This window comes from Vombatus ursinus, unplaced genomic scaffold, assembly GCF_900497805.2.
Source record: "Vombatus ursinus unplaced genomic scaffold, bare-nosed wombat genome assembly UNPS02013950.1, whole genome shotgun sequence".
Taxonomy (NCBI): Eukaryota; Metazoa; Chordata; class Mammalia; order Diprotodontia; family Vombatidae; genus Vombatus; species Vombatus ursinus.
The window spans coordinates 3,957,067-3,982,943 of record NW_020953728.1 but is presented as its reverse complement, the minus strand read 5'-3'; the positions used below and the strand labels follow the sequence as shown (position 1 = coordinate 3,982,943).

The following is a 25,877-nucleotide window of genomic DNA, read 5'->3' as shown; positions in this document are numbered from 1 at the left end:
AAATTTGCACGATGTGTAAAAACATATTTTTTTAATGAGACTAGAAAAGTAGGAAACGGCTGGATTGTGGAGGGTTTTAAAAGCTAGAGGATTTTATATTTGATCCTGGAGCTAATAGAGAGCCCCTGGGTTTAGTAACTTAAAGCACGTACACCCATCCTCGTCTCAATTTCTTCTCCTGTAAACTGAGCCTCAGGACGGTTGTTGTTTTCTCCGAAGTCACGCAGGTATTAAGCATTGAAATTCAAATCTGAACCCAGGTTCACTGACTCCCAAGCCTGAGATCTTTTCACTATACCAAACGTCTCTTTAATGTAAGATGACAATCAGTTATTCAAAAGTGCCAAGAGTTGCCTCGGAAGCGGCGGGTTCCCCTTCACTGGAGTTTATCCAAAACTAGATGACCATTTTTCCTGTGCAGGGAATGCTTGTTTAGGTATGGACTGAACTAGATGACCGCTGAGATAGCTTCCTGCTCTGGAATTCTTGGAGGAGCTGGTGATGAATTCAGGAATAAATTCCATGAGGATGGACGGTCAGCCTTTTAAGTTTTTTTTTTTTTTAATATGAACTAATTAATTGAACCCAGCCCTCTCTCCTTCCATTTTCATTCCCCTCTCTTCCTCCACCTTCTCTTTCCTCCCACTCCCTCTCTTTCCCTTCCCCCTCCTGCCTCTCTCCTCCCCCCAACTTAAAGGGGGAGCTCCTCCTTAGAGGAGCAACAGCACCGCCCCCTGTTATACTCGACTCAATAGGAGGCGGGGCCTCCTGCGTCTCCTAGCAACGCCTTACAGGACCTCGCTGATTTGCTGGTTGTTGCCCTGCCGCCATTTTTCAAACCCCTAATGTTGACTATGGCGGCTCCTTCCTGACAGAAACCCCTTTCCCTCAGCGGAGGCCTCAGGCCGGCCCCTAGTTTCTTCCGCTCCCCCCAGCCCTGGTGAGCCCCCTCCCCGAGATCTCTCCTTTTGCCTCCCGTCCTTCTCCCACAGCCATGGAGCTGGAGCCGGCGGCGGCGGCGGCGGAGAGCCCGGCCCTGGAGCCCGAGCAGCCCCCGCCTCGGAGGCGCGGCAGCCGAGCGGCCGGGTCTCGGACGAAAAGCGCCGACGAGACGGAGGCCCGGCCGGACGATCCTGCCTCGGGGCCTGACCAGCGGAGGAGGTGGGAGCCTCGGAGGAGGGTCTGGGGTGGAGGGTGGGGGCGGCCACGGACCCAGTGAGGGTGGGGGGGAGGCTTGTTTACGTTTAGGCCGGGACCTCTGCCCGGCCCTCCTCGCCTGCCCTGGGGGCCTGAGGGGGAGGAGGCCCCGGCCGACCCTGGAGAATGGAAGCAGCCCGTCCTAGAGGCCGCGTGGCCTAGTGGGCGGCGTGCTGAGCTGGGAATTGTCCAGACCTGGGTTTGGATTCTGCCGTGGACACCTAGCAGCTGTGTGATCCTCGCTTAGCGCGTCGCTTAGCTTTTCTCAGCCTCAGTTTCCTCATCTGCAAAATGAAAGGTTCTGAGGTTCCTTCCATCTCTATGATCCTATGATCCTATGATCTTATGAAATAGAAGACTTGGAGCAAATAGAACCTTACATGTCTTTTATCTGATCCAGGACTCACTTTTTATAAATTACACTTTATTTTAGCATTATTTTTTTTAAAACTCTGAGTTCCAAATTCTCCCCCTCTTTCTCGCCCCTCCCCCATTCATTGGGAAGGTAAACAATATATCATTTATACACAGTGAAGTCATGCAGACTATGTTTCCATATTAACCGTGTTGCAAAAAAAAACAAGAAAAATGAAGATGAGAAAAGTATGCCTCACTGTGCACTGGGAGTTAATCAGTTCTCTCTCTGGAGGTAAAATTTTTCAACAGGAGTCCTTTGGAACTATCTTGAATCAATATTTTGATCAGAGTAACCAAGTTATTCACAGTGGATCATTGTTAAAATATTGCTGTTATTGTGTACAGTGTTTTCCTGGTTCTGCTCACTTCACTTTGCATCAGTTCATATGAGTCTCCCCAGGTTTTTCTGAACCACCCTCCTTGTCATTTCTTATAGCACAATAGTATTCCAATCATAATCATATGCCACAGTTTATTCAGCCATTCCCCAATTGATGGACATCCCCTCAGTTTCCAGTTCTTCACCACCACAAAAAAAGAATTGCTATCAATATTTTTGCACATATAAATCCTTTCCTCTTTTCTTTACTCTCTTTGGTATACAGACCTGGTAGTGGTATTGCAGGATCAGAGGGTATGTATAGTTTTATAGCCATTTGGATATAGTTCCAGATTGTCCTCCAAAATGGTTATACCAGTTCACAACTCCACTAATAGTGCATTAGTGTCCCTATTTTTCTACATCTCTTCCAGCATTTGTCATTTTCCTTTTCTATCATGTTAATCAACCTGATAGATTTGAGTTGTTTTTAATTTGCATTTCTCTAAACTATAATGATTTAGAGCATTTTTATATGACTATTAGTAGATTTGATTTCTTCTGAAAACTACCTGTTCATATCCTTTAACCATTTATCAATTGATAAATGAATAACTCTTATTATAAATTTGGCTCAGTTCCCTACATATGTGAGAAATGAGGGCTTCATCAGAGAAAAAAATTTCCCTGTGTCCTGTTTTCTTTCTAATTTTGGCAAAAACCTTTTTAATATTATGTAATCAAAATTATTCACTTTATGTCCTGTGATCTTCTTTGTCTCTTTGTTCATAAACTCTTCCTTTACCCATAGATCTGACAGGTAAAATTTTCCATGCTCCCCTAATTTGCTTATGATACCATCTTGACATTATGTTGGTATATGGTGTGAGAAGTTGGTCTGCGCCTAGTTTCTGCCAAACTGCTTTCCAGTTTTCCCAGCAATTTTTGTCAGATAGTGAGTTCTTGCCGCCAAAGCTTGGATCTTTGGGTTAATCAAATACTAGATCACTGTAATGGAAGCAACAAGGTAGCTCAGTGGGTAGAGCACTGGATCTGTAGTCAGGAAGACCTGAGTTCAAATTCAGCCTCAGATACTCATTATTTATGTGACCCTCGGCAAGTCGCTTAACCTCTATTTGACTTAATTCACTGGAGAAGGAAATGGCAAACCACTGCAGTATCTTTGCCAAGAAAACCACATAGGGGGACGTGAAGAGTCTGACATGACTGAACAACAACAAGATTACCATAGTCATTTACTACTGTATGTTGTATACCTAAATCTATTTCACTGATCCAACACTTTTTTTTTTAGCTAGTACCAGATTGTTTTGATGACTACTGCCTTGTAATATAGTTTGAAATCTGGTACTGCTAGGCCACCTTTCCTTAACATTTATTTTGTCATTGATTCCCTTGATATTTTTAACTGTTGTTCATCCAGATGAATTTCATTACTATTTTTTCTAGCTCTATAAAATAATTCTTTGGTAATTTGACTGATATGACACTAAATAAGTAAATTAGTTTAGGAAGTATTGATGCTCTATTTTATTTGTTTGGCCTACTTATGAGCAATTAATATTTCTCCAGTTTAGATCTGACTTTTTTTGAAAAATGTTTCATAATTATGTTCATATAGTTTCTGGGTTTGTCTTGGCAGGTGGGCTCCCAAGTTATTTTATATTGTCTGCAGTTATTTTATATGGAATTTCTCCTTCTATATCTTCTTGATGGATTTTGTTAGTAATATATAGAAATGCTGATGTTATATATGGGTTTATTTTATATCTTGCAGCTGTGCTAGTTATAAATTGTTTCAGCTAGTTTTTCAGTTGATTCTCTAGGGTTCTTTAAGTGTCATCATATCATTTGCAAAGAGTGATAGCTTTGTTTCCTTGTTGCCTATTTGTATTCCTTCCATTTTTTTTCCTTGTCTTTTTGCTATGACTGGCATTTCTAATATAATATTGAACAATAGTGATGATAATGGACATCCCTGCTTCACCTTTGATTTTATTGGAATGGCTTCTAGTTTACCCTCATTATAGATAATACTTGCTCTTGGTTTTAGATAGATGCTACTTAACATCTTAAGAAAAGCTCCATTTATTTTTTTATTTCTAATATATAGTACCTCTTTTCTACATATGAGGAAACTGAGGCCCAAAGAAGGTTCCATATAAAGAAAAACTTCCAGTTTAGGAAGATGAGTGACTTTAGGTAAATCCTTTCACTTCTCTGGGCTTTTGTTTCCTCAACTGTAAAATGAGGGGATTAGGCTTAACCTCTTAACTTCCTCTTCCAGCTCTATGATCCTATCATCTTATGGAATAGAAGACTTAAAGCAGAATGGGACATGTCATCTGATCCAGGACCCTTTTTTACACATGAGTAAACCGAGGCCTAGATAAGGTTCCATATAAGGAAAACTTCATATTAGCTTAGGGAGATCCAAAAGTAGAATGGAGTGGGGTGTGGTGAAAAGATAGCTAGATTTGGAATTGTAGGACCTAGGTTCCAATTCCAGCTTCTATACCCATTTACCTGAGTGACCTTGGATAAATTCCATCACTTCTCTGGGCCTTATTTTCCTCCTCTGTAAAATGAGGAGGTTGGGAGGTTGGAATACATGACTCCAAATCCTGCTCAGTTGCTGGTGGTATGTAAATCCTCACTAGAAGCCTTCAGAAACTGGATGACCACTTGTCAGGGAAGTTATAGAGTTAACTTCCTAAGAAGGTTCCTCATGGTTGGACTCATGAATGAATGAAAAAGCGTTTATTAATATTAAGTACATAATATGTGCCAATCACTGTGATAAGGGTTAAGGATACAGATAGACAGGTTAAGGTAGTTCCTGCTCTCTAGCAGGTCATAGTTAAACAGGAGGTGATAACACATACCAAAGGGTAAAGGCCCAGTGGCCCTTACAGTACCAATGCCAGTAGTAATGGATCTGTCTACCTTAGTGTCATTTCCACTAAGAAGACATTCCGTTTCTGACACAGAATCATTGACGGTGCCAAGGAGTTTGGTGTCAAGAACTTTCTTTTTTGAATCTTAAGTAGCTGTGGGTGTTGAGGAGCTATAGTACCTGCACAGACAATTGCCTTCTTAAGTTTTTATAGGGTTTGTCCACATGGAAAATGGCTGGGGGATGGGACTGGTGGCTGGTAGTTGCTGCTATTCTTAAGACTCTTGGGTCCTGGACTGCTTCTACTATGGTATGTTATATTGGGGGTTCCCTTTGTGTATAGGTTGCACTTAGATGGTCACTGAGGTCCTTTTTAACTCTGAAATTCTTTGATGCTGTTTTTATAGAAATTTTATAAGTGGTACAGAGTGGTATTTATAGATGTAAGATTTCTTTTCCCCTTCAGTACCAGGTTCAGATATCAATACTTTTCAGTCCATGGGACAAAGAAATGGGGAGCAATAATAATAACTGATTATTAATTGGTTGACATTTTTATAGCATTTTAAAGTTTCCAAAGTACTTTACATTAATTATCTCATTTAAGCCTTACTCTGTTAGCCAAGTTTTGATAGTATTATTATGCCCATTTTACAGATGAGGAAACTATGCCTTTGAGAGATAAAGTGACTTGGGGTCACACAGTTTAGTAAATGTGAAAAATACAGTTTGAAGCTAAGATATCTTGACTCTAAGCCTAGTACTCTAATGTAGGGCTTTATGGTTTTTCAAGTGATTTCAGAGATTATCTCATTGAAACGTGTAGAGTTTTGTTAAAGCCACTAGCCTTTTCATCTTTCATTCTTCAGTGAATATCTATTTACTTTTTCTTATATGCTTTTCACTATCTCATGTCAGGTAAAATAATACAGAGATTGTGAGAGTAGCTAGCACGTTCCTTTACTCCTTCCAAATATGGGTATCTGTGGAGTGTTCCTCCAACACGTGGGCTAGACCTGGCTGTGGCTTGATCCCCAAGGAGTGGTTTTATCAAGGAGCACAGATCAGGGTGCCTATCCACTAGGCAAGGCTATAGATCAGGTATGGCCCTGGAGTTAGGATATGTGAGTTCACATTCAGCCTCAGACACTAGCTGTGTGGCCCTGGGCAAGTTACTTAACCTCCCTCTGCTTCAGTTTTCTCATCTGTACAATGGGGATAATAATATCACCTACTTCCCAGGGCCGTAATGAGGATCAAATGAGATAGTATTTGTAAAGCTTAGTACATGGTAAACACTTAATAAGTGCTTATTTCGTTCCTTCCAACATAACTACATCTGCCCTTCACAATCCAACTCTCCCTTTTGTCTGCATCCAGAAAGCTCCAATCATAGCCCTTCTGAACTAGGCACTGGCCTTTCAGGGTTATTGGGCTCAAACAGCTGCCTAGATGCCATGCGAAAATTCTCTTCATCCCAGCAGAATTTCCACTGAGAAAAAAAAAATTGTAGCTAATAGTACACAATCAAAAAAGTTTGAATACTGTTACTCTAGAGCAGGAAACGTGGATGTTTAACTAATGTATTGGGGTTTTCTTTTTTTGTTTGTTTGTTTGGTTGGTTTTTTATTTATTTTTAGTTTTCAACATTCACTTTTATAAGGTTTTGAGTTCCAAATTTTTCCCCCTCCCCAAGACAGCATGCAATCTGATATAGGCTATACATGTACAATCATATTAAACATCTTTCCACATTAGTCATGTTGTAAAAGAAGAATTAGAACAAAAGAGAAAAAAAAGAGAGAAAATAGCATGCCTTGATCTGTATTTATATTCCATAGTTCTTTCTCTGGATATGGATAGCATTTTCCATCATGAGTCTTTTGGAATTGTCTTAGATTATTGTATTGCAGAGAAGAGCTGAGTCTATCACAGTTGATCCTCACACAATGTTGCTGTTATTATGTAGAGTGTTCTCCTGATTCTGCTCACTTCACTCAACATCAGTTCATGTAAGTTTTTCCAGGTTTTTCTGAAATCTACCTGCCCATCATTTCTTATATAACAATAGGATTCCATTACATTCATATACCACAGATTGTTTAGCCATTCCCCAATTGATGGGCGTCCCCTCAATTTCTAATTCTTTGCCACCACAAAAAGAACTGCAATAAATATTTTTGTAAATGTGGGTCCTTTTTTATGATCTCTTTGGGGTACAGACTTAGTAGTGCTATTGCTGGGTCAAAGGGTATGCATAGTTTCATAGACCTTTGGATATAGTTCCAGATTGCTCTCCAGAATGGTTGGATCAATTCACAACTCCATCAACAATGCATTGACCTAATGTATATGTTAAATATGTGTTTTGGATTCAGGTGTATAGTTTTGCCAAGTACAGATTGGACTAGTAGATATAAATTTTATTTTCCCAAGGAAAAGGAATATATGCATACATACAAAGGAATATGTGTGTGTGTCTGTGTATATAAATACACAGACACACACACACATACACACGCACGCACGCACACTTTATGGTAGATCTCCCTGCTATCTTGACATCCTTTTAAGGGAATCAGACAGTCCCCTGAGAAAGCCTGCTTGTTCCTTACTACCATATTACCTCATCAAGGATACCTTTGATCTGTGTATGCATGATTTACATGAAATTTTTACATATATGGGAAAGTAGTCAAATAAGTTGGTAGTTGTTGATGTGATATTAATTGATTTCTTCTTGTATTAATAGTCAGTAAATATTTATTAAGTGCTTACTCTTTGCTTACACTGTGCTAAGCAACAGTGATACAAAGAAAGGCCAGATGAGATAGTCCCTGCCCTCAATGCATAATCTACTGGAGATAGACTATACATAAAAAAAAGTTGAAGAGGGTCAGGTATGAGATGGAAGCATGATAAAGCCTAGAGGAGTGCAGCCAGATGGTAAATGAAGAGGTAGCTGGCCTGGTTCCTTTAATGTTAAGATCTGAGAGGAGCTCTCTCATCTTCACCCTCCATCCTCTCCTATCAGAGGAAGGAAGAGGCCACAGGGGCTACTGATGAGGGTTGATGTGATGAGCTTCCTGGGAGGATCAGGGGGGTGGGGGAGTAGCAGCATATAGAAGTCTAGAGGACTACAACTGGTTGGAAAAGAAATTTCAAGACTTTCTGACACCTTTGATATCTTTGCCTAATAAAGATAACTTGTGAAGCATTCTTGCAAAAGCTCCACAATTGTATTGACCCCTGAAAGAATCTTCTTTATGTACTTTAGATTGGATCCAGTTGGTTTCCCCTCTTTATTCTCTTTAGTGCCATTTCTACCTCCTTCTCTATAAGCATATCTGGGAATGTTTTGTTAGAGTCTAAGTGTGATGACTGTTGATTGTTCTTAATGGTGAAAAAGTTTGTTATAAAATCCCTTTGCAGATGTTTTACTTTTTCCCTCTATTTTTTGTCATCCTTTCATTATTCTTTTTTTTTTTTTTTTTTTTTTGGTGAGGCAATTGGGGTTAAGTGACTTGCCCAAGGTCACACAGCTAGTACACGTCAAGTGTTTGGTCTGAGGCCGGATTTGAACTCAGGTCCTCCTGACTTCAGGGCCGGTGCTCTATCCACTGTGCCACTTAGCTGCCCCATCCTTTCATTATTTTTAAATGGCCGCAAGATGACTTTGATTAGTTGTGTCTTTTGTCAAATTTGCCTTAAACTGGTTTTAACATCTAATGTTTCTCTCTTGGTATTTTATGGTGTTAAAAAGAAGAAAAGAAAGGGAGGAGCAAAGGAGTTCAATAAGGGGGGAAAGCAAGAGGAAGTGTGAGGGAAATTTTTCTCATATAATTGGTGTATGGGAGTAGATTACTACAAGCAAGAAGGAAAAGATGGGGGCAGAAGTCAACACTTGAACTTTCCTTTCATCTGAAGTAGGCAAAGGAGGAAAGAATACACATACACACACATTCATACATACATACATATATACTCACACACATAGTTGGATGCAGAAATGCATTTTATGGTTGAGAATTTGTGGAAAGATGGTAGAATAAACTGGGAAGTTACTCAGCTCTCCCAGATTCCCCTCCAAATAACTTAAAACAGTGCCTCAAATTGAATGTTAGAGTGACAGAAATAGTAAAAAGTGGAGCTAAAGCAGTCATCTAGCCTAACAATTTGGAAGAATGTTGAAAGATCTGACCTACCAGGGTGACCTGACTGGGAGTGAAGTACAGATGCTGCTGTGTCAGTAAGCAGCAGGCTTGGGGGTCAGCTGTGTAAGTGGCTGTTTGGGTGTTGTTTGCCCTGGGGGAGGAGGTCCCAAGGAAGATAACAGGGCCCTCTGCTGACACTGGATGCAGGGCCCAGGTGTACTGACCAGTCTGGTCCCTGGCTGTGGCGATGGCCAGTAAGTGCAGGAGCAGAAGGGTGGGGCACTGGACGTAGAGAACTAGTTGGGGCTGCTTGCAGGGCAGAGGGACGAACTGAAGCTTGCAGCTTAGGGAAAGCAGAGACCAGTGATGTGTTTCAGGGACTATGGGGAAGGAAAGTGTTCGCGGTGATGTTGGTTCAGAGGGGCCCTGGTTGTGTCTTAGGGCTGGAGAGGCGCATCTGAGGTCACTCATAAACCAAGGTTTGAACTGGAAGAGCAGTAAAAGCTAAAGACCCACAGATATACCTCTGAAAACAACATGAAAAAACTGAAGCCTGAGATATCCTTTACACCACAGGAACAGATCCCTATCCTAACATAAAATAAACAACTAATAAACAGGCCATTTTAAAAAAATTCGTAAATGATAGGAAAAGACCCTGAACATAAATAGTTACTATGGTGATAGAGAAGATTAGGGTTCAAACTCAGAAGAAGTCAAAACAGCTACTTGTAAAACTTCAAAGAAAAATGTGAGATGGTCACTAGCCCAAAAAGAATTCACGGAAGAGCTTAAAAAGGACTTTAAAAATTAAATAAGAGAGGTAGAGGAAAAATTGGGGAAAAAAAGGAGTACTGTGAGAAAATTTTAAATAACTGGAAAAAAGAAGTCCAAAAACTTATTGAAGAAAATAACTCCTTAAAAATTGGAATTGGGCAACGAGAAGCTAATGATTTCATAAGACATCAAGAAATAATAAAGCAAAATCAAAACAATGAAAAAATAGAAGCCAATGTGAAATATCTCATTAGAGAAACAACTGACCTGGAAAACAGATCAAAAAGAAATAATACAAGAGTTGTTGGATTACCTAAAAGTTATGATAAATAAAAAAGAGTTTAGACCTCATACTTCAAGACATTATTAAGGAAAATTGCCCTAAAGTTTTAGAACTAGAGGATAAAATAGAAATAGGAAAAATCCACCAATCACCACCTGAAAGAAATTCCAAAATGGAAACTCTCAGGAACATTATTGCTAAGTTTCAAAGCTCCCAGATCAAGGAGAAAATATTACAAGCAACTAGAAAGTAACAATTCAAATATGGTGGAATTACAGTCAGGTTTGACACAAGATTTAGCAGCTTCTATAGTAAAAAGACTGAAGGCTGTGGAATATGATATTCTGAACAACAAAGGAGCTGTTTTTGTAACCAAGAATAACCTACCCAGCAAAGCTGAGTTGTAATCCTACAAGGGAAAAAATGGATATATAATTAATTAAAGGACTTTCAGACATTCTTGAAGAAAAGACCAAAACTGAACAGAAAATTTAATTTTCAGATACAAGAATCAGGAGAAACATAAGAAGGTAAACATGAAAGACTAATCATAAGGAATTTAATAAGATTAAACTGCTTGCTGTTTTGTATGAGAAAACAATATTTGTAACTCTTAACAATGTTATTATTATTATTAGGCTAGTTAGAAAGAGTATGCATAGATAGAGGGCTTGGGTTTGAGTTGATAGTAATGGGATGATCCTAAAAAATAAAATTGGGTAGAGAGAAGTAAAATGGAGCAAAAAGAGGCATGAATGGAAGAACTTTTACAGGGGAGGATAGAGGACAGGCAGCACCAGAACCTTATTTTCATCAGAACTGAGTTAAAGAGGGAATAACACATATATCTAGGGTCTTCTTAACTTAGAGAAAAATAGAAGGTCATGTGGATAAGACTCTTAGAAGAGTATGCAGATTAGGTAGGCTATGGTCAGAAGTAAACTGGACTTCTGAGGAGGGACAAGGTAAAAAGAGAAGGAGAAATAGTGAGGAGAAATAGGATGGAGGGACAGGTAATTGTAACTTTGAATGTGAATGGAATGAACTTACCCATAAAATGGAAACAGCAGAATGGATCAAAACCTAGAACCTGACAATATATTGTTTACAAGAAACACATTTAAAGGGCAAGTAGGTGGCCAGCCCTGGAGTCAGGATGACCTGAATTCAAGTCTGGCCTCAGACACTTAACTCTTACTAGCTGTGTGACCCTGGACAAGTCACTTAACCCTGATTGCCTCACCCACCCAAAAAAAATTTTAAAAAAAGACATTTAAAAATGAGAGACACAAAGTAAAAATAAAGGGCTGAAGTAGAATTTACTGTATTTCAGCTGATATTAAAAAAAAAAGAGGTAGTGATGATGTCAAACAAAGTTAAAGCTAAAATAGATTTAATTAAAAGATCAATGAAACTACATTATGTTAAAAGGTACCATAGATAATGAAGTGATATCAATTCAAAACATATATGCACCAAATGCTATAACATCCAAATTTATAAAGAAAAGGTAAATGAATTCAGGTGGAAATAGATAGCAAAACCATAATAGTGGAGGATGTCAACTTTCCCTTCTCAGAACTAAATAAATCTAACCAAAAAATAAATAAGAAAGAAGTCAAGGAGATGACTAGAATCTTAGACAAGCAAGATATGATAGATATCTGGAGAGAAATGAATGGGGAACACAAGGGAATATATCTTTTTCTACCAAACATTTGAAGATCAACTAATTCCAATATTAAATAAATTATTTGGAATAACTGGCAAAGGAGTCTTACCAAACTCCTTTTATGAAGCAGCTCTTTTTGTGGTGGCAAAAAATTGGAAATTGAGGGGATGCCCATCAATTGTGGAATGACTGAATAAGTTGTGGTATATGAATGTAGTGAAATACTATTGTGCTGTAGGAAATGATGAGCAGGTGGACTTCAGAAAAACCTGGAAAGACTTGCATGGACTGATGCTGAGCAAAGTGAGCAGAACCAGGAAAACACTATACACAGTAACAGCCACGTTGTTCCATGACTAACATTGATAGATTTAGCCTTTGCCAGCAATGCAAGTATCTCCAACGGTCTCATGATGGAAAGTGCTATCCACATCCAAAGAAAGAACTATGGAGTTTGAATGCAGATCGAAGCATACTATTTGCTATTTTTTTTCTTCTGTTTTGTTTTCTCTTTTTTGTGGTTCCTCCTATTGGTTCTAATTCTTCCTTACAACATGACTAATGTGAAAATATGTTTAATAGGAATGTATATGTGTAGCCTTTATCAGATTGTGCACCATCTTGGGGAGGGAGGCAGGAAGAGAAGGGGAGAAAAATTTAAAACTCAAAAGTTTATGGAAGTGATGGTTAATAAATCAAAATAAATTAATAAAACACAAAAAAACCCTCCTTTTATGAAACAAATATGGTGCTGAAACCTGAATCAGGAAGAGCAAAATTTTAGACCAATTTCAGTAATGAATATTGATGCAAAAATCCTAAATAAAATACTAGCAATATTTGAGTGTTTACTTTTGCTGTCAGAAAGCATGATTGCAGTTCTTGCTGTTTTAGATTCATTTAATGAATTGTAAATATTTTTTAATCCTTTCAGTTTTAATTTGTGAATATCTTTGTTTTAATATATATTTTTTCCAGCACTATTTGTACTTTAACGCATTTCCCCTCTGACTCACTGGTCTAGGTAGGGGAGTTGGAATACTCCTTGCTTCCCATTGCCACTTCCAGGCTTTCCCTCTACCACCATCACTCAGTAACCTCTCTTTTTTTGAAGTTCACTCTATCCATGTCTACTACTCAATAAATATTGAACCTGTTCAACTCTACACTATCCACTTGAGTTTCTCTTAAATAATAGATTGTAGGGTTTTGTTTTCTTGTCCAATATGCCACTTTTTTTATTTGATTGTTTAATCCATTCATATTTGAACCTGTGAGAATTAGGTTTATATTTTCCTCCATTTGTCTAATATTATTTAAGTTATGATTTTTCCTTCTTCCACTGTAAACACAGCACTAGGTTTCTTCAATTATTTCAGCTTAATTTTTTTTAAGATGACTCTGCTCCCACTAACTTTCTTCCCCTCACTTCTGATGAACCCACTTCTGTTTGTTACCCTTTGGAATTTTGCTTATTACTTCTTTTTTCTTTCCTCCTTTTAACTGGTTATTTAATTCTATTCTTTTTTTCTTTCAGTTAGTTAAGTAGATTTCTTTTTCTCCCCTTAACTTGTCCTACTCAGTGTTTTTTTAATTTCTTTTTTTTGTATCCCTTTACAGAGATTTCTTTTTGTTATCCACTCCTTCTGCCTACTCTAGCCCCTTATGCTCTGATTTGTAATTCTTATGCTTATGTCTCTATTGCCTTTATTCCTCAAGGAATCAAAATTTCGAAGATATCCATTCTGGGATATCTCATAGAGTTTGCCCCGTTGTTATTCTTCAGTCATGTCTTCATGACCCCATTTGGGGTTTGCTTGGGAAAGATACTGGAGTGGTTTGCCATTTCCTTCTCCAGCTTATTTTACAGATGAGGAAACTGAGGTAAACAGGGTTAAGTGATTTGCCAAGGGTCACACAGCGAGTAGGTATATGAAGCAAGATTTGGACTCAGGAAGAGGAGTCTTGCCCTATAGATTCCCCTTTTCCATTGTACCTCAGTCCCTGAAAAATACCAGTTCCTGCAGGAATGGGGATGCTACCTCATGAAGGACAACCTTCTTTCTTCCTCACATGTCCTGTATTACACAATCTACCACTGACCTATACCCTCACCTTGTTTATCTTATTTCCCCATTTGCCTCACAGTGTCCTCCCTTGGTCTATGCCCTCCCACTCTTCCAGGCAGTAGTTGCCCCAAGAGATAATAACTACCCTTCTCCTGAGGCAGGACAGTGGGCTTTTCAAGCACCAAATCCTTAAAGACAATGCCCAAGGCAGGGTCCCCATCCTCCTTCACAGAACATTTCTCTTCACACATAGGAGCATTCATCATGGAATCTCCTACCACTCTAAAACAAAGTTCCCTTCTTCCTTCCCTGTTTTCAGCCCTTCTCTCTACCTCCTCACCTACTCTCCTGCAGGTACTTGTCTTCTTGAGAGACAAGAATCACTTCCCCATTATTTCTACTAGCTTTTGATTTGAACAAGTTTTATCACACAGTACCTCTATCCTCTGTCTTCCTTCCCACCTTCCATACACCCTCAAAAGGTAATGCAATCCCACAAAAAGAGTTAATTTACCTTAACCAAGGGTTATAAGATTCTTTCCATAATGCCCCAAGCTGGCTTCTCTACCACCTCCACTTCACCCTGTCTCCTTGGGTACATTAAGAAACCTGTCTTTTTACTAGTCTTTCTGTTGTCACTCTGTTGCTAATTGCTTTCCTTGCTGTAATCATTTGTTCCTGCTGTATTTCTGTTGTCTGGGATATTCAAGAAGCAAATAATCTCTTTTAGTATGGCTTTCTTTTTAAGAATGTTTCAAGTGCCTCTTTATCATTGAACATTCATCTTTTTTTCATTTATACTTAAGCTCAGATAAGCTCAGCCTTGGCTATATCCTGAACACGTTATTCTATTCCCTCCTGTGTTTCTTGGTAGGTCCAGAATAATCTGTTATTTGAATTTTCTTGCCTCTGTTCTTGAAAGTTTTTCTCCTGATCACTTACATAATTTGTTGTTTCTGAAATTAATTGTTAAATTTAACCACTATATGTCTTGGAGTTTTCAGCCTTAAGGTTTTTTGTTTTTTGTTTTTTTTCTGGAGGCAATTTATGTATTCTTTTTTTAAATTTATTTTTTATTTTTTATTTTTATTTTTTTGATGAGGCAATTGGGGTTTAGTGACTTGCCTACAGTCACACAGCTAGTATCAAGTGTCTGAAGCCGAATTTGAACTCAGGTCCTCCTGACTCTAGGGCCGGTGCTCTACCCACTGCTCCACCTAGCTGCCCCTCAATTTATGTATTCTTTAAATTGGTGTTTCATTTTCAGTATTCAGAAGTTCTGAGCAATTTTCCTATACAGGCATACCTTGTTTTGTTGTGCTTTGCTTTATTGTACTTCACAGATGCAATTTTTTACAAGTTAAAAGTTTATGGCAACCCTATATCAAACAAGTCTATTGGTGCCATTTTTCCAACAGTGTAGTCTCACATTGTGTCTCTGTGTCACACTTTGGTAATTCTTACAATATTTCAAACTTTTTCATTATTATTACATCTATTATGGTGATCTATGATCAGTGATCTTTGATGTTACTATTGTAATTGTTTTGAAGCTCCATAAACTGTGCCTATATAAATGTTGTTTGTGTTCTGACTGTTCCACTGACCACCCATTCCCTTTCTCTGGCCTCCTCTGGCCTCTCAATTCCCTGAGGCCCAATTAATTACTAATTAGGCCAATTCGGCCAATCAGTAACCTTACAACGGCCTCTAAGTGATAAAGTGAAAGAAAATTGATGAGACAAATTTCATTGTTGCCTTATTTTAAGAAATTGCCATACGAACCCTAAACTTCAGCAACCATTACCCTGATCAGTCGGCAGCCATCAACATCAGAGCAAGACACTCTACCAGCAAAAAGATTAGGATTCACTGAAGGTTCAGCCGATGGTTAGCATTTGTTAGCAATAAAATATTTTTAAATTAAGGTATGTCCTTTTTTTAAAAAAAATAATACTATTGCACACTTAATAGACTACAGTATGGTATAAACATAACTTCTATATGCATTGGGAAACCAAAAAATTTGTGACTTGCTTTATTGTGATATTTACTTTATTGCATTGGTCTGGAACTGACCCTGCAATATCTCTGAGGTATGCCTGTATTATTATTTTATTATTATTAGTTAATTATTATTGGACTGAACAACCTTATCTATATTTGAAGAAGATAGGGTTGAACTTACCCATTGCTAAGTGCTTGAAGATCTTTCAAATGGAAGAGGGATCAAATTTGTTTTACTTGTTCCAGAAGGCAGACATGTGAACAAGGGATAATGGTTTTCTCCCTAAGTTTTTATGATATTGTTCTCTTGCCTATCTGTATTCTCCCAGTGTCCTTTCTAGGATCATCCTGCCATGGGTAGAAGCCTTTTTCTTTCTCTACACTTTCCTATTGTTACCTCACCTAGGCAGCTACATGGTGCAGTGGATAGAGCTCTGGGCCTGGAATCAGGAAATTGTTGTTGTTGAGTTGTTTCAGTCATGTCTGACTCTTCGTGACCCCATGTGGAGTTTTCTTAGCAAAGATACTAGAGTGGTTTGCCATTTCTTCTCCACCTCATTTTACAGATGGAGAAACTGAGGTAAATGGGTTCAGTGATTTGCTCAGAGTCACATAGCTAGTGTCTGAGGTCAGATTTGAATTCAGGAAGATAAGTCTTACTGACTACAGGCCCAGCAGCTCTATCCACTGCACCAGCTAACAGGAGTCAGGAAGACTTGAATCAAATCAGGCTTCAGACACTAGCTGTGTGGATCTCTCAGCCTCAGTTTTCTCAGCTTTAAAGTGAGGATAATAATAGCATCTATCTTGCAGAGCTATTGTGAAGATCAAATGAGATATATGTAAAGTGCTTAGCACAGTGCCTAGCATGTAGTAAGTGACATACAATTGCGTATTCCCTGCCCCCTTTTATCAGCTCTCATAGGTCCCACTATTATCTCTATGCAGATGACTCATAAATCTGCATATCCATCTTTCATCATCTCCTGAGCCCATTGCCCCACTTCGCTAACTGCCGGCTGGCCATCTCCTTCTGGATGTCCCATAGGCACCTCAGGTGTAACATGTGCAAATCTGATCTCATTAGCTCTCCTCCTAAAACTAACCTTCCTTCATGCCATGCTTCGAGTCACCCAGGTACACAACTTAAGTCATCACTTCTTCCCTCTCTCTCATTTCCCATATCCAACCAGTTGCCGAGCCTTACAGATTTTTTTTCTTCACATCTAGTATGTCTGTCCTCTTCATTCTCACAACCTCCACTATTTCAGGCCTCATTGTCTTTTGCCTGGGCTACTGCAAGTGTATCCCTCTTGGTCTTTCTATATCCAACCTTTCCTTTCCCTAATCTATCCTACTCAAAGCTGGAAAATTAATATTCCTTAAGTATAAATTTGACCATATCTTCTACTCAAGAAGCTTTAGCAGCTAAATAAAGAGGTCACTAAAGGGAAGTTGAATTCTAAGTAATGGAAAAACCAGCGAAGGTCCTGGAGAGATAACTAAACATACCTTCTTTCTCCTGTCAGAGAGGTATGGAAACTAGGGCATACTATTATTTACATTACCTGACAAGGTTTCTGTATCTGATATTTTTGCTTATTGCTTTTATTTGCTTGAAAGCTGAGTTCAAAGGAAGGATGATTGCAATGTAAAAACAAAAGATGAATAATTTTTTAAGAAACTTTAAAGGTTCTCTACTACCTCTCAGATGAAATATAAACTCTTCTATTTTCCATTTAAACTTCTTCATATTCTGACTTCAACCTGTCTTTCCAGGCTTATTACCTATTATTTTTCCTCATACGTTCTGGTTCCACAAGGACTAGCTTGTTTGCTCATTCTTCACCATGACATTCCATCTTCTGTCTCTTTGTCTTTTACAGTCTATTCCCTATTTTTAGGACTCTCTGCTTCACTCCCCTCTGTCTCTTGGAACTTCCAACTTTTTTTTAAGGATCAGCTAAAGATCGTCTCTTTCAATAGGCCTTTCTTGATTGTCCCGAGTTGTTAGGTTCCGTCTTCTACTCCTCCAAAATATTTGTATTTATTTTGCATATATTTTGTATTGACTTACTTATCTGTATACATGGTGTTTTCCCTTGGTAAAATATGAGTTGAGTACAGGGACTCTTATTTTTGTATACAGTGTCTATACCAGCCCTGCACAGTTTGCAGCCCAAGGCCCTCGGGTGCATGCTTCATGCCAAAGGATTTCCTCTATAAACAAAGGATGTTGTCCTCTACATTTTTCAGGGGCTGCCCAAAATCTTGTGGCGTGCTGCAAGCAGTAGGAGGGCTATAAGTGGCCCAGAGGCCACAAGTTGTGCAAGCCTGCTCTATACTCTTATATTTTGTATACTCTTAGGGATATTTTTTGTGTGCCTGGTGCCAGAATATTCACTTGATCACTACTTGTTGAATGAATAAATGAATTGTAACATGGCTTTGATGGATGCGCAGGTCACTTCAGATGTACCTGTGTGGGAGATGCCAGGGATCTGCTTCTAGTGGAAGATAATACTGCATTTCAGTCTTTAACATAGTCCAGGGATGAAGATCTTTTTCTCTCATAGCATAGACACCATATACTTAACCTGAGCGGTGGTGGGGAGGGTGTTTGGGGGAAAGAACATCTTTTCCTTTCCTCTTAGGCCCTATGGCCCCAGGAAACAGTCTTGGTATTTTTCATTAGTCCTTTTCAATTTTAGAGGCAGGTGGTAGAGTTCTCAGACCCAGAAGGTTAAGCTGTGATAGATATCCTTGGAGCAAGGCTTCCAAGTTAGATGTTAACTATGTAACAGAGTTTGCCAAACTATTCTTAGCATGCAGATCATATAAAAACAGGTAGAAGGCCATATTTGCCTCTTGGGCTATAGTTTGCCAACTGTGCTATATTGAGCTGAGTAAAGCCATGAACCTAATTCTCTCCCCTCCCCAGAAAACAATGCCCTCCCTGCCTAAAAGCCAGGTCTGTTACATTTCATCTCTTCTTCCTGGTTCTCCAGTGTCCTTAAGGAGTTTTGGAGGTGTCTAGTCTCTGCCATTGGCTCAAGCCCCCACTGATTGTGTTTCCCTAATTTTAAGTCTGATCATTTCAATTCCATTTATCCACTTAACAGATTAACTTTTACAAAGGAATATTTACTTCAGAGGTTGGCATCTTAATCCCTTCCTACTTTTCCATGGTCTCTGGAGAGTGGAGAGGGTATTCAATTTACAGCTTAATTCCATTCCTGTATAACATTAATCCAACCAGGTTCCAAGTACAAATTCCCACCTCTTGGGTTTGCATCCTAGCACCCTGGCTTCTCAGGACTTCTCTGCTGAGCTGGCTGCAACATCTGGCTTGGAATCTTAGGCTCCAAGGTTATCATGGTTTAAGCTCCCAGGTTCAGGGATTCTACCTAAGGCTTCTAGAACTGAAAAGGACAAAGGAAACAGACTAATGCTCAAACTTTTTTGGCACCACAGGGCCTAAGGAGAAAGGGAAAGTGGTAGGCATGGTGCCCATGATGTAGGTGAATGAGATTTTCACTCCCTGATGCCATCAGAAAGATAGAGCTACTCTGCCTCTGTCAGGTAGATTTAAAGACTCAGGAAGTTCTGGCTACATAGCCAATGGAAAAAGGTTACTCCTACCCACATGGTAGGGGAACTGAGAAACAGGTCCCTGTCATTTCCCTGGCCTCCATTTTAAATTATCTGGATCTGTCCCAAAGCTCTGTTACAGAATAAATGTCATTTAACTTGTCTGAATCTCAGTTTCCTCATCTGTAAAAAATTGATAATGCTTGTAAAACAGTACATACTTTGTAGGGTTGTTTTATAAACCTTGTGATACTGTATAGTTATTACGTATTATATACTATTTTATTTTGGTGTTTTGCTTTAAAAAAGGACAAGAATTCTGCATTAGTGGAGAGTTTTTATAATAGGAACACCAATGAAGTAACCTATTTAAATTACAATCCCCAGTCAAAAAAAACCACAAGAGAAAAACATTCTTTACTGTGCAGTTGTACCTATTAAAAGAATTACTTTAATTTCTAGCAAATTATAGAAGCTAATTTTTAAAAATAGAATATTCCTTCTAAATTTATTTTAAGGTTGAGTGATGGCAGCTAGGTGGCACAGTGGATAGAGCACTGGCCCTGAAGTCAGGAGGACTTGGAGTTCAAATCCGGCCTCAGACACATAACTTTTACTAGCTGTGTGACCCTGGGCAAGTCACTTAACCCCAGTTGCCTTGCAAAAAGAAAAAAAAAAGATGTCCAAAGAGGGCCAAAACCAAACAATAAAAATTATTAAAAAATAAATAAATAAAGGGGGGGGCAGCTAAGTGGTACAGTGGATAGAGCACCGGCCCTGAAGTCAAGAGGACCTGAGTTCAAATCTGGCCTCAGACCAAACACTTAACACTTACTAGCTGTGTGACCCTGGGCAAGTCACTTAACCCCAATTGCCTAAAAATTAAAAAAAAAAAAAGGTTGAGTGATATTTTTATGACTTGGAGTTCAGGCTATAATAAGCAGTAGTTTGAACTGTCTTCCTCTAGGTGGCCGTAGAAGCTAATTTTATATTTAGAATGAAATGGAAGTTGAGAAGCTCCTCAGTTTTGTTGTTCTTTCCTCCACAGTTTGTGAGAAAGCAGCTTCCTTCCTTCCTTCCTACATGAAATTTAAAAAAAAAACATATATAGAATATAACATCAGGCACTGAGCAATTCAGTGGTTTCTTTCATTAATTTTTTTGGTTAAGGCTAAGGAGTCCACATCTGTTGAGTTGTGTTTTCCTTTAAGTGCCTCTTTTTTTCTTTTTAATTTTTCAATGACCAGTCTATATTCAGATAGAGTAAAACATCCTTTTAAAAATAAAAGATATTTGGAGCCAAGATGACAGAGTAAGCAGTAAATCGCTGTGACTCTCCCATATTTACCTTCAAAAAACCATAAAATGGTGCCCCAAAACAAATCCTGGAAGAGCAGAACCAGCAAAAAGGCAGGGTGAAAAGCTCAAGAAACTTGGGAGATTGGCAGGAAAGGTCTGTCTTACTCAGGCAAAAAGAGAATACAGTCCAGGACAGGGAGTGTCCAAGCAAGCCAGCAGCAAGCCCCATCTCAGCAAACCAGCAGGAGATGCTGAACCCCAGTGCAGTGAAACAGGCAAGTGCCAACACAAGGACCCCTAATGTGCCTCAGATAGCTGGGGAAATAGGCAGACTCTAGTTCAGAGAATAGCCAAGTGCTTCAGCATAGCCCCAAGCAAATAGGCAATCTCCAGTGGCCAATCCATGTGGTTCAGTGTACCTAAGCAAACAGGCAGCTGCCAGCTTAGGGCCCCCACTACATGCTTCATTGTATTGCGGGAAATGCAGAAACACCCCACTAGCCTCAGCATATACCAGACACCAGCACTAGGACTCCGGCTTAGCGCCAGGTAAGTTTCCAGACCCCTATGGCCTCCAGCAGTGCCAGCCACCACCCCTAGCCCTTACCCCTTCAGCACTGCATCAGACACAAGGGTCCCCCATGGGCCTCAGGGCAACATCAATGCAGCACCAGGTAAACAACCACAAGTTGCAGCCCCTGGTACAAAAAGCCTGAGACAGTGCCCCTGCCACCCGAGAGCAGAGCTCAAATTTAAAAGAGAGGGAAAAGGCCAACAAAGATCAGCAAAAAACAACAACAGAAAAAGAATCAGACCATAGAAAGTTATTATGATGACAGGGAAGACCAAGACACAAACTCAGAAGAGGAAAACAGTGTCAAAAGACCTATGGGCAACACCCCAAGGAAAAGCCAGAAGTGGTCTCAAGCTCAGAAAGAAGTCATGGAGCTCAAAAAGGAGCTTAACGATCATTTAAGAGAGGTAGGAGAAAAATTGGGAAAAGAAATGAGTGAAGCAAGAGAGTTATGAAAAAAGATGCAACAGTTTAGAAAACGAAAACAATTGCTTAAAAAGTAGAATTGGTCAAATGGAAAAAAGATATACAAAAATCCACTGAAGAAAACAACTCCTTAAAAAGTACAGTTGGCCAAATAGAAAAGAAAGTACAAAAGCTAATTGAGGAAAGTTGGAATAAAAGTTAGAATTAGGCAAATGGAAGCTGATGACTCTATGAGACATCCAGAATCAATCCAATTCAAAAGAATGAAAAAATAGAAGAAAATGTAAACTACCTCATGGGAAAAAACAACAGACCTGAAAAATAGATAGGAGAGACAATATCAGAATCATTGGACTACCTGGAAGCCATAATCAAAAGGAGGACCTGGACAGCATCTTTCAAGAAATTGTCAAGGAAAACTGTCCTGATATCCTAGAACCAGAGGGCAAAATAGGCATTAAAAGAATCCACTGATCACCTCAGGAAAGAGATCCCCAAATAAAAACTCCAAGGAGCATTATAGCCAAATTTCAGAACTATCAGGTCAAGGAAAAAATACTGCAAGTGGCCAGAAAGAAACAATTCAGATATCAGGGAGCCGCAATCAGATTTACACAGGACTTAGCAGCTGCAACATTAAAGGATCGGAGATCATGGAAGGTGATATTCTGGAAGGCAAAGGAGCTAAGATTACAACCAAGAATCACCCACCTGGTGAAATTAGGCATAATACTTCAAGGGAGAAAAGTGGTCATTTAATGAAATAGAAGGATTTCAAACTTTCATAAGGAGAAGACCAGAATTGAACAAAAAAATTCAATATCAAGACCCAAGAGAAGCAGAATCTTTTATGAGCTGAAGCTGAATCTATTGTGAAGCTGAAGAGCTGAAGTACAAAAAAAAAAAAAAAGCAGGGGTAGTAATCATGATTTCAGACGAAGCAAAAGCAAAAATAGACCTAATTAAAGGAGATGAGGAAGGAAACTAAATCTTGCTAAAACGTACCGTAGACAGTGAAGTAATATCAATATTAAACATATGTACTCCAAATAGTATAAAATCCAAATTCTTTTTTTAAAGTTTTTTTATTTTATAAGCAATTTTTTTTTCATGTGTTTTTAAAACTTTGGGTTACAAATTTTCTCCCTTCCTCCCTCCCCACCCACCCTCATTGAAAAGGCAAGCAACTCAATACAGGTTACACATGTGTAGTCATGCAAAACACTTCCATAGTAGTCATATTGTGAAAAACTAAGTATATTTCCCTTCATCCTATTCCGCCCCCCATTTATTCTATTCTCTCTTTTGACCCTATCCCTCCTCAGAAGTGTTTGCTTCTGATTATCCCCTCCCCCAATCTGCCCTTCCCTCTATCATCCTCCTGCTCTCTTTTCCCCTTTCACCCTTATTGTCGTGTAGGGTAAAATAGATTTCCATACCCAGTTGTGTATGTTATTCCCTCCTTAAGCCAAATCCTATGAGAATAAGATTCACTCATTCCTTCCCATTTCCCCTCCTCTGTAAAATCCTTTTCTTGTCTGTTTCATGTGAGATAATTTACCCCATTCTACCTCTCCCTTTCTCCTTCTCCCAGTATAATCCTCTCTCACCCCTTAATTTTATTTTCCAGATATCACCCCTTCATCTTCAACTCACCCTGTGCCCTTTATCTATCTATCTATCTATCTTTCTGTGTATCTATCTATCTATCTATACATACATATAATTTTTTTCCTTCCCACTACCCTAATACTGACAGAGGACTCAAGAGTTACAAATATTATCTTTCCATGCAGGAATGTAAACAGTTCAACCTTAATAAGTGTCTTATGATTTCTCTTTCCTGTTTACCTCTTCGTGTTTTATTTCAGTCTTGTATTTGAAAGTCAGATTTTCTATTCAGCTCTGGTCTTTTCATCAAGAATACTTGAAAGTCTCCTATTTCACTGAATGACCATTTTTTACCCTGAAGGATTATACTCAGTTTTGCTGGGTGGGTGATTCTTGGTTGTAATCCTATTTCCTTTGCCTTCTGGAATGTTATATTCCATGTCCTCAGGTCCCTTAATATAGAAACTGCTAAATCTTGTATCATCCTGATTGTGTTTCCACAATACTTGAATTGTGTCTTTCTGGATGCTTGCAATATTTTCTCCTTGACCTGGGAATTCTGAAATTTGGCTACAATATTTCTAGGAGTTTTCCTTTGGGGATCTCTTTCAGGAGGTGATCAGTGGATTCTTTCAATTTCTATTTTGCCCTCTGGTTCTAAAATATCAGGGCAGTTTTCCTTGATAATTTCTTGAAAGATGATGTCTAGGCATTTTTTTTGATCATGGCTTTCAGATAGTTCAGTAATTTTTAAATTCTCTCTCCTGGATCTATTTGCTCTGTCAGATCTATCTGATCTATTGGTCAGTTGTTTTTCCAATGAGATATTTCACATTCTCTTCTATTTTTTCATTCTTTTGGATTAGTTTTACAGTGCCTTTATTTCTCATAAAGTCACTAGCTTCTAATTGCTCTAGTCTAATTTTTAAGGAAGTATTTTCTTCAGTAAACTTTTGGACTTTTCCATTTGGCCAATTTTGTTTTTTGGCGCATTCTTCTCCTCATTGGCTTTTTGGACCTCTTTTGCCATTTGGGTTAGGCTATTTTTTAAGGTGTTATTTTCTTCAGTATTTTTTTGGGTCTCCTTTAGCAAGCCGTTGACTTGTTTTTCATGATTTTCTTGCATCACTCTCAGTTTTTCCTCTACTTCTCTTACTTGCTGACGTGGCCGCTGCAGTGGTGAGCATGAGACCAGCTCAATACACTTAACCCGGAGGCGCACGATAAGGCGGGAGATAGCAAGAGGGCAGAAGCTCCGTTTATTAAGTGCTAGTAGCTTTCTTTTATATCCTTAGTAACACCTGATCAAAGCATGATCTCCACGTGATAGCCAATCACCAAGTCTGCTGGACACCTGCAGCCCTCATATCAGGGGTATGAGTAGGACTTTTCTCCCAATGAGAGGGGAGCCGAGCCAACCGTGGGAGCTGCATGTCAGCAAAGGAGAGGTCTTGTGAGACTTCCTTATTTTTGCCACGCAACAGGTTGTGACCCTCAGCTTCTGCTGAGAGAAGCTAGAACTCCCATGAGAAAATTACCCTAACACTTGCTTCTCAAAATCCTTTTTGAGCTCTTCCATGGCCTGGGACCAATTCATATTTTTCTTGGAGGCTTTGGCTTTGTTGTCTTCTTCTGGTTGTATGTTTTGATCTTCTTTGTCACCAAAGTAAGATAATATAGTCTGACTCTTTGCTTGCTCATGATCCCAGCCAATTACTTGAGTTTTAAACTCTTTGTTAAGGTAAGGGTCTGTTTCCATTATGGAGAATGTACTGTCCCAAGCTTCAGGGGTTTTGTGCAGCTGTTTTCAGAGATACTTCTAGGGACCTGAAAAGTGTCAGTTCTTCCAAGGTGCTATGATCAAGGGCAAGGTGTTTACTCCTTTCCTGGCCTGTGCTCTGGTTTGTGAGTGACCACAGGCACTCTTTTCTGTCTTGGAACTGTGAGGAGGATTTCCTCTCTATTGCCACGACAAACTCCACCATGCCAGCACTCCTCCTCGCCCCAGGACCACCACCCAGAACTGTGACCCAGATCCAAGCATGGACAAAGCAAGAGAATCCTGCCTCAGCAAAGAGATCTCTGAAATCCCCCTCTGATCAGCCAGTTGATTCCCCCTCAGTCTGTGGGCCAGGAGCTCAGGAGGCAGCCGCCACCCCAGGGCCAAACTTGGGGACTGGAGCTGAGACCGCCGTGCTTTTCTCTCACCGCAGAAACAGACTTTTGACCTTCTAAGTTGTCTTTGGCATTCGTGGGTTGAGAAGTCTAGAAACCACCACAGCTGCCCATGATTCAGTCCTCTGAGGCTCCAGGTTCGCTGCGGCCTGCACGCCCATGCCAAACTGCGTTGTTCTCCCAGCCTGGCGCGATATACCTTTCCAATCAACCATCCAGGTTGTCTTGGACTGGAAATTTGTTTCACGCTGTCTTTTTGTGGGTTCTGCTGCTTTAGAATTTGTTCAGAGCCATTTTTTATAGGTATTTGGAGGGGTTTGGGGGAGAGCTCAAGCAAGTCACTGCTTTTACTCTGCCATCTTGGCTCCACCTTAGCATCCAAATTCTTA

General features: G+C 39.4%; 1 protein-coding gene across 1 annotated transcript in view; it reads left to right on the top strand.

Annotated features, from left to right (window-relative positions):
• Positions 1 to 863: 863 nt before the first annotated feature.
• NET1 (neuroepithelial cell transforming 1) overlaps positions 864 to 25,877 on the top strand; it is a 99,799-nt gene continuing 74,785 nt past the window's right edge. The window contains exon 1 of the mRNA XM_027858960.1: positions 864 to 1,161. Within this exon, the coding sequence (XP_027714761.1) occupies positions 995 to 1,161 (167 nt within the window). The 5' untranslated portion in view covers positions 864 to 994. The remainder of the gene's footprint in view (positions 1,162 to 25,877) is intronic.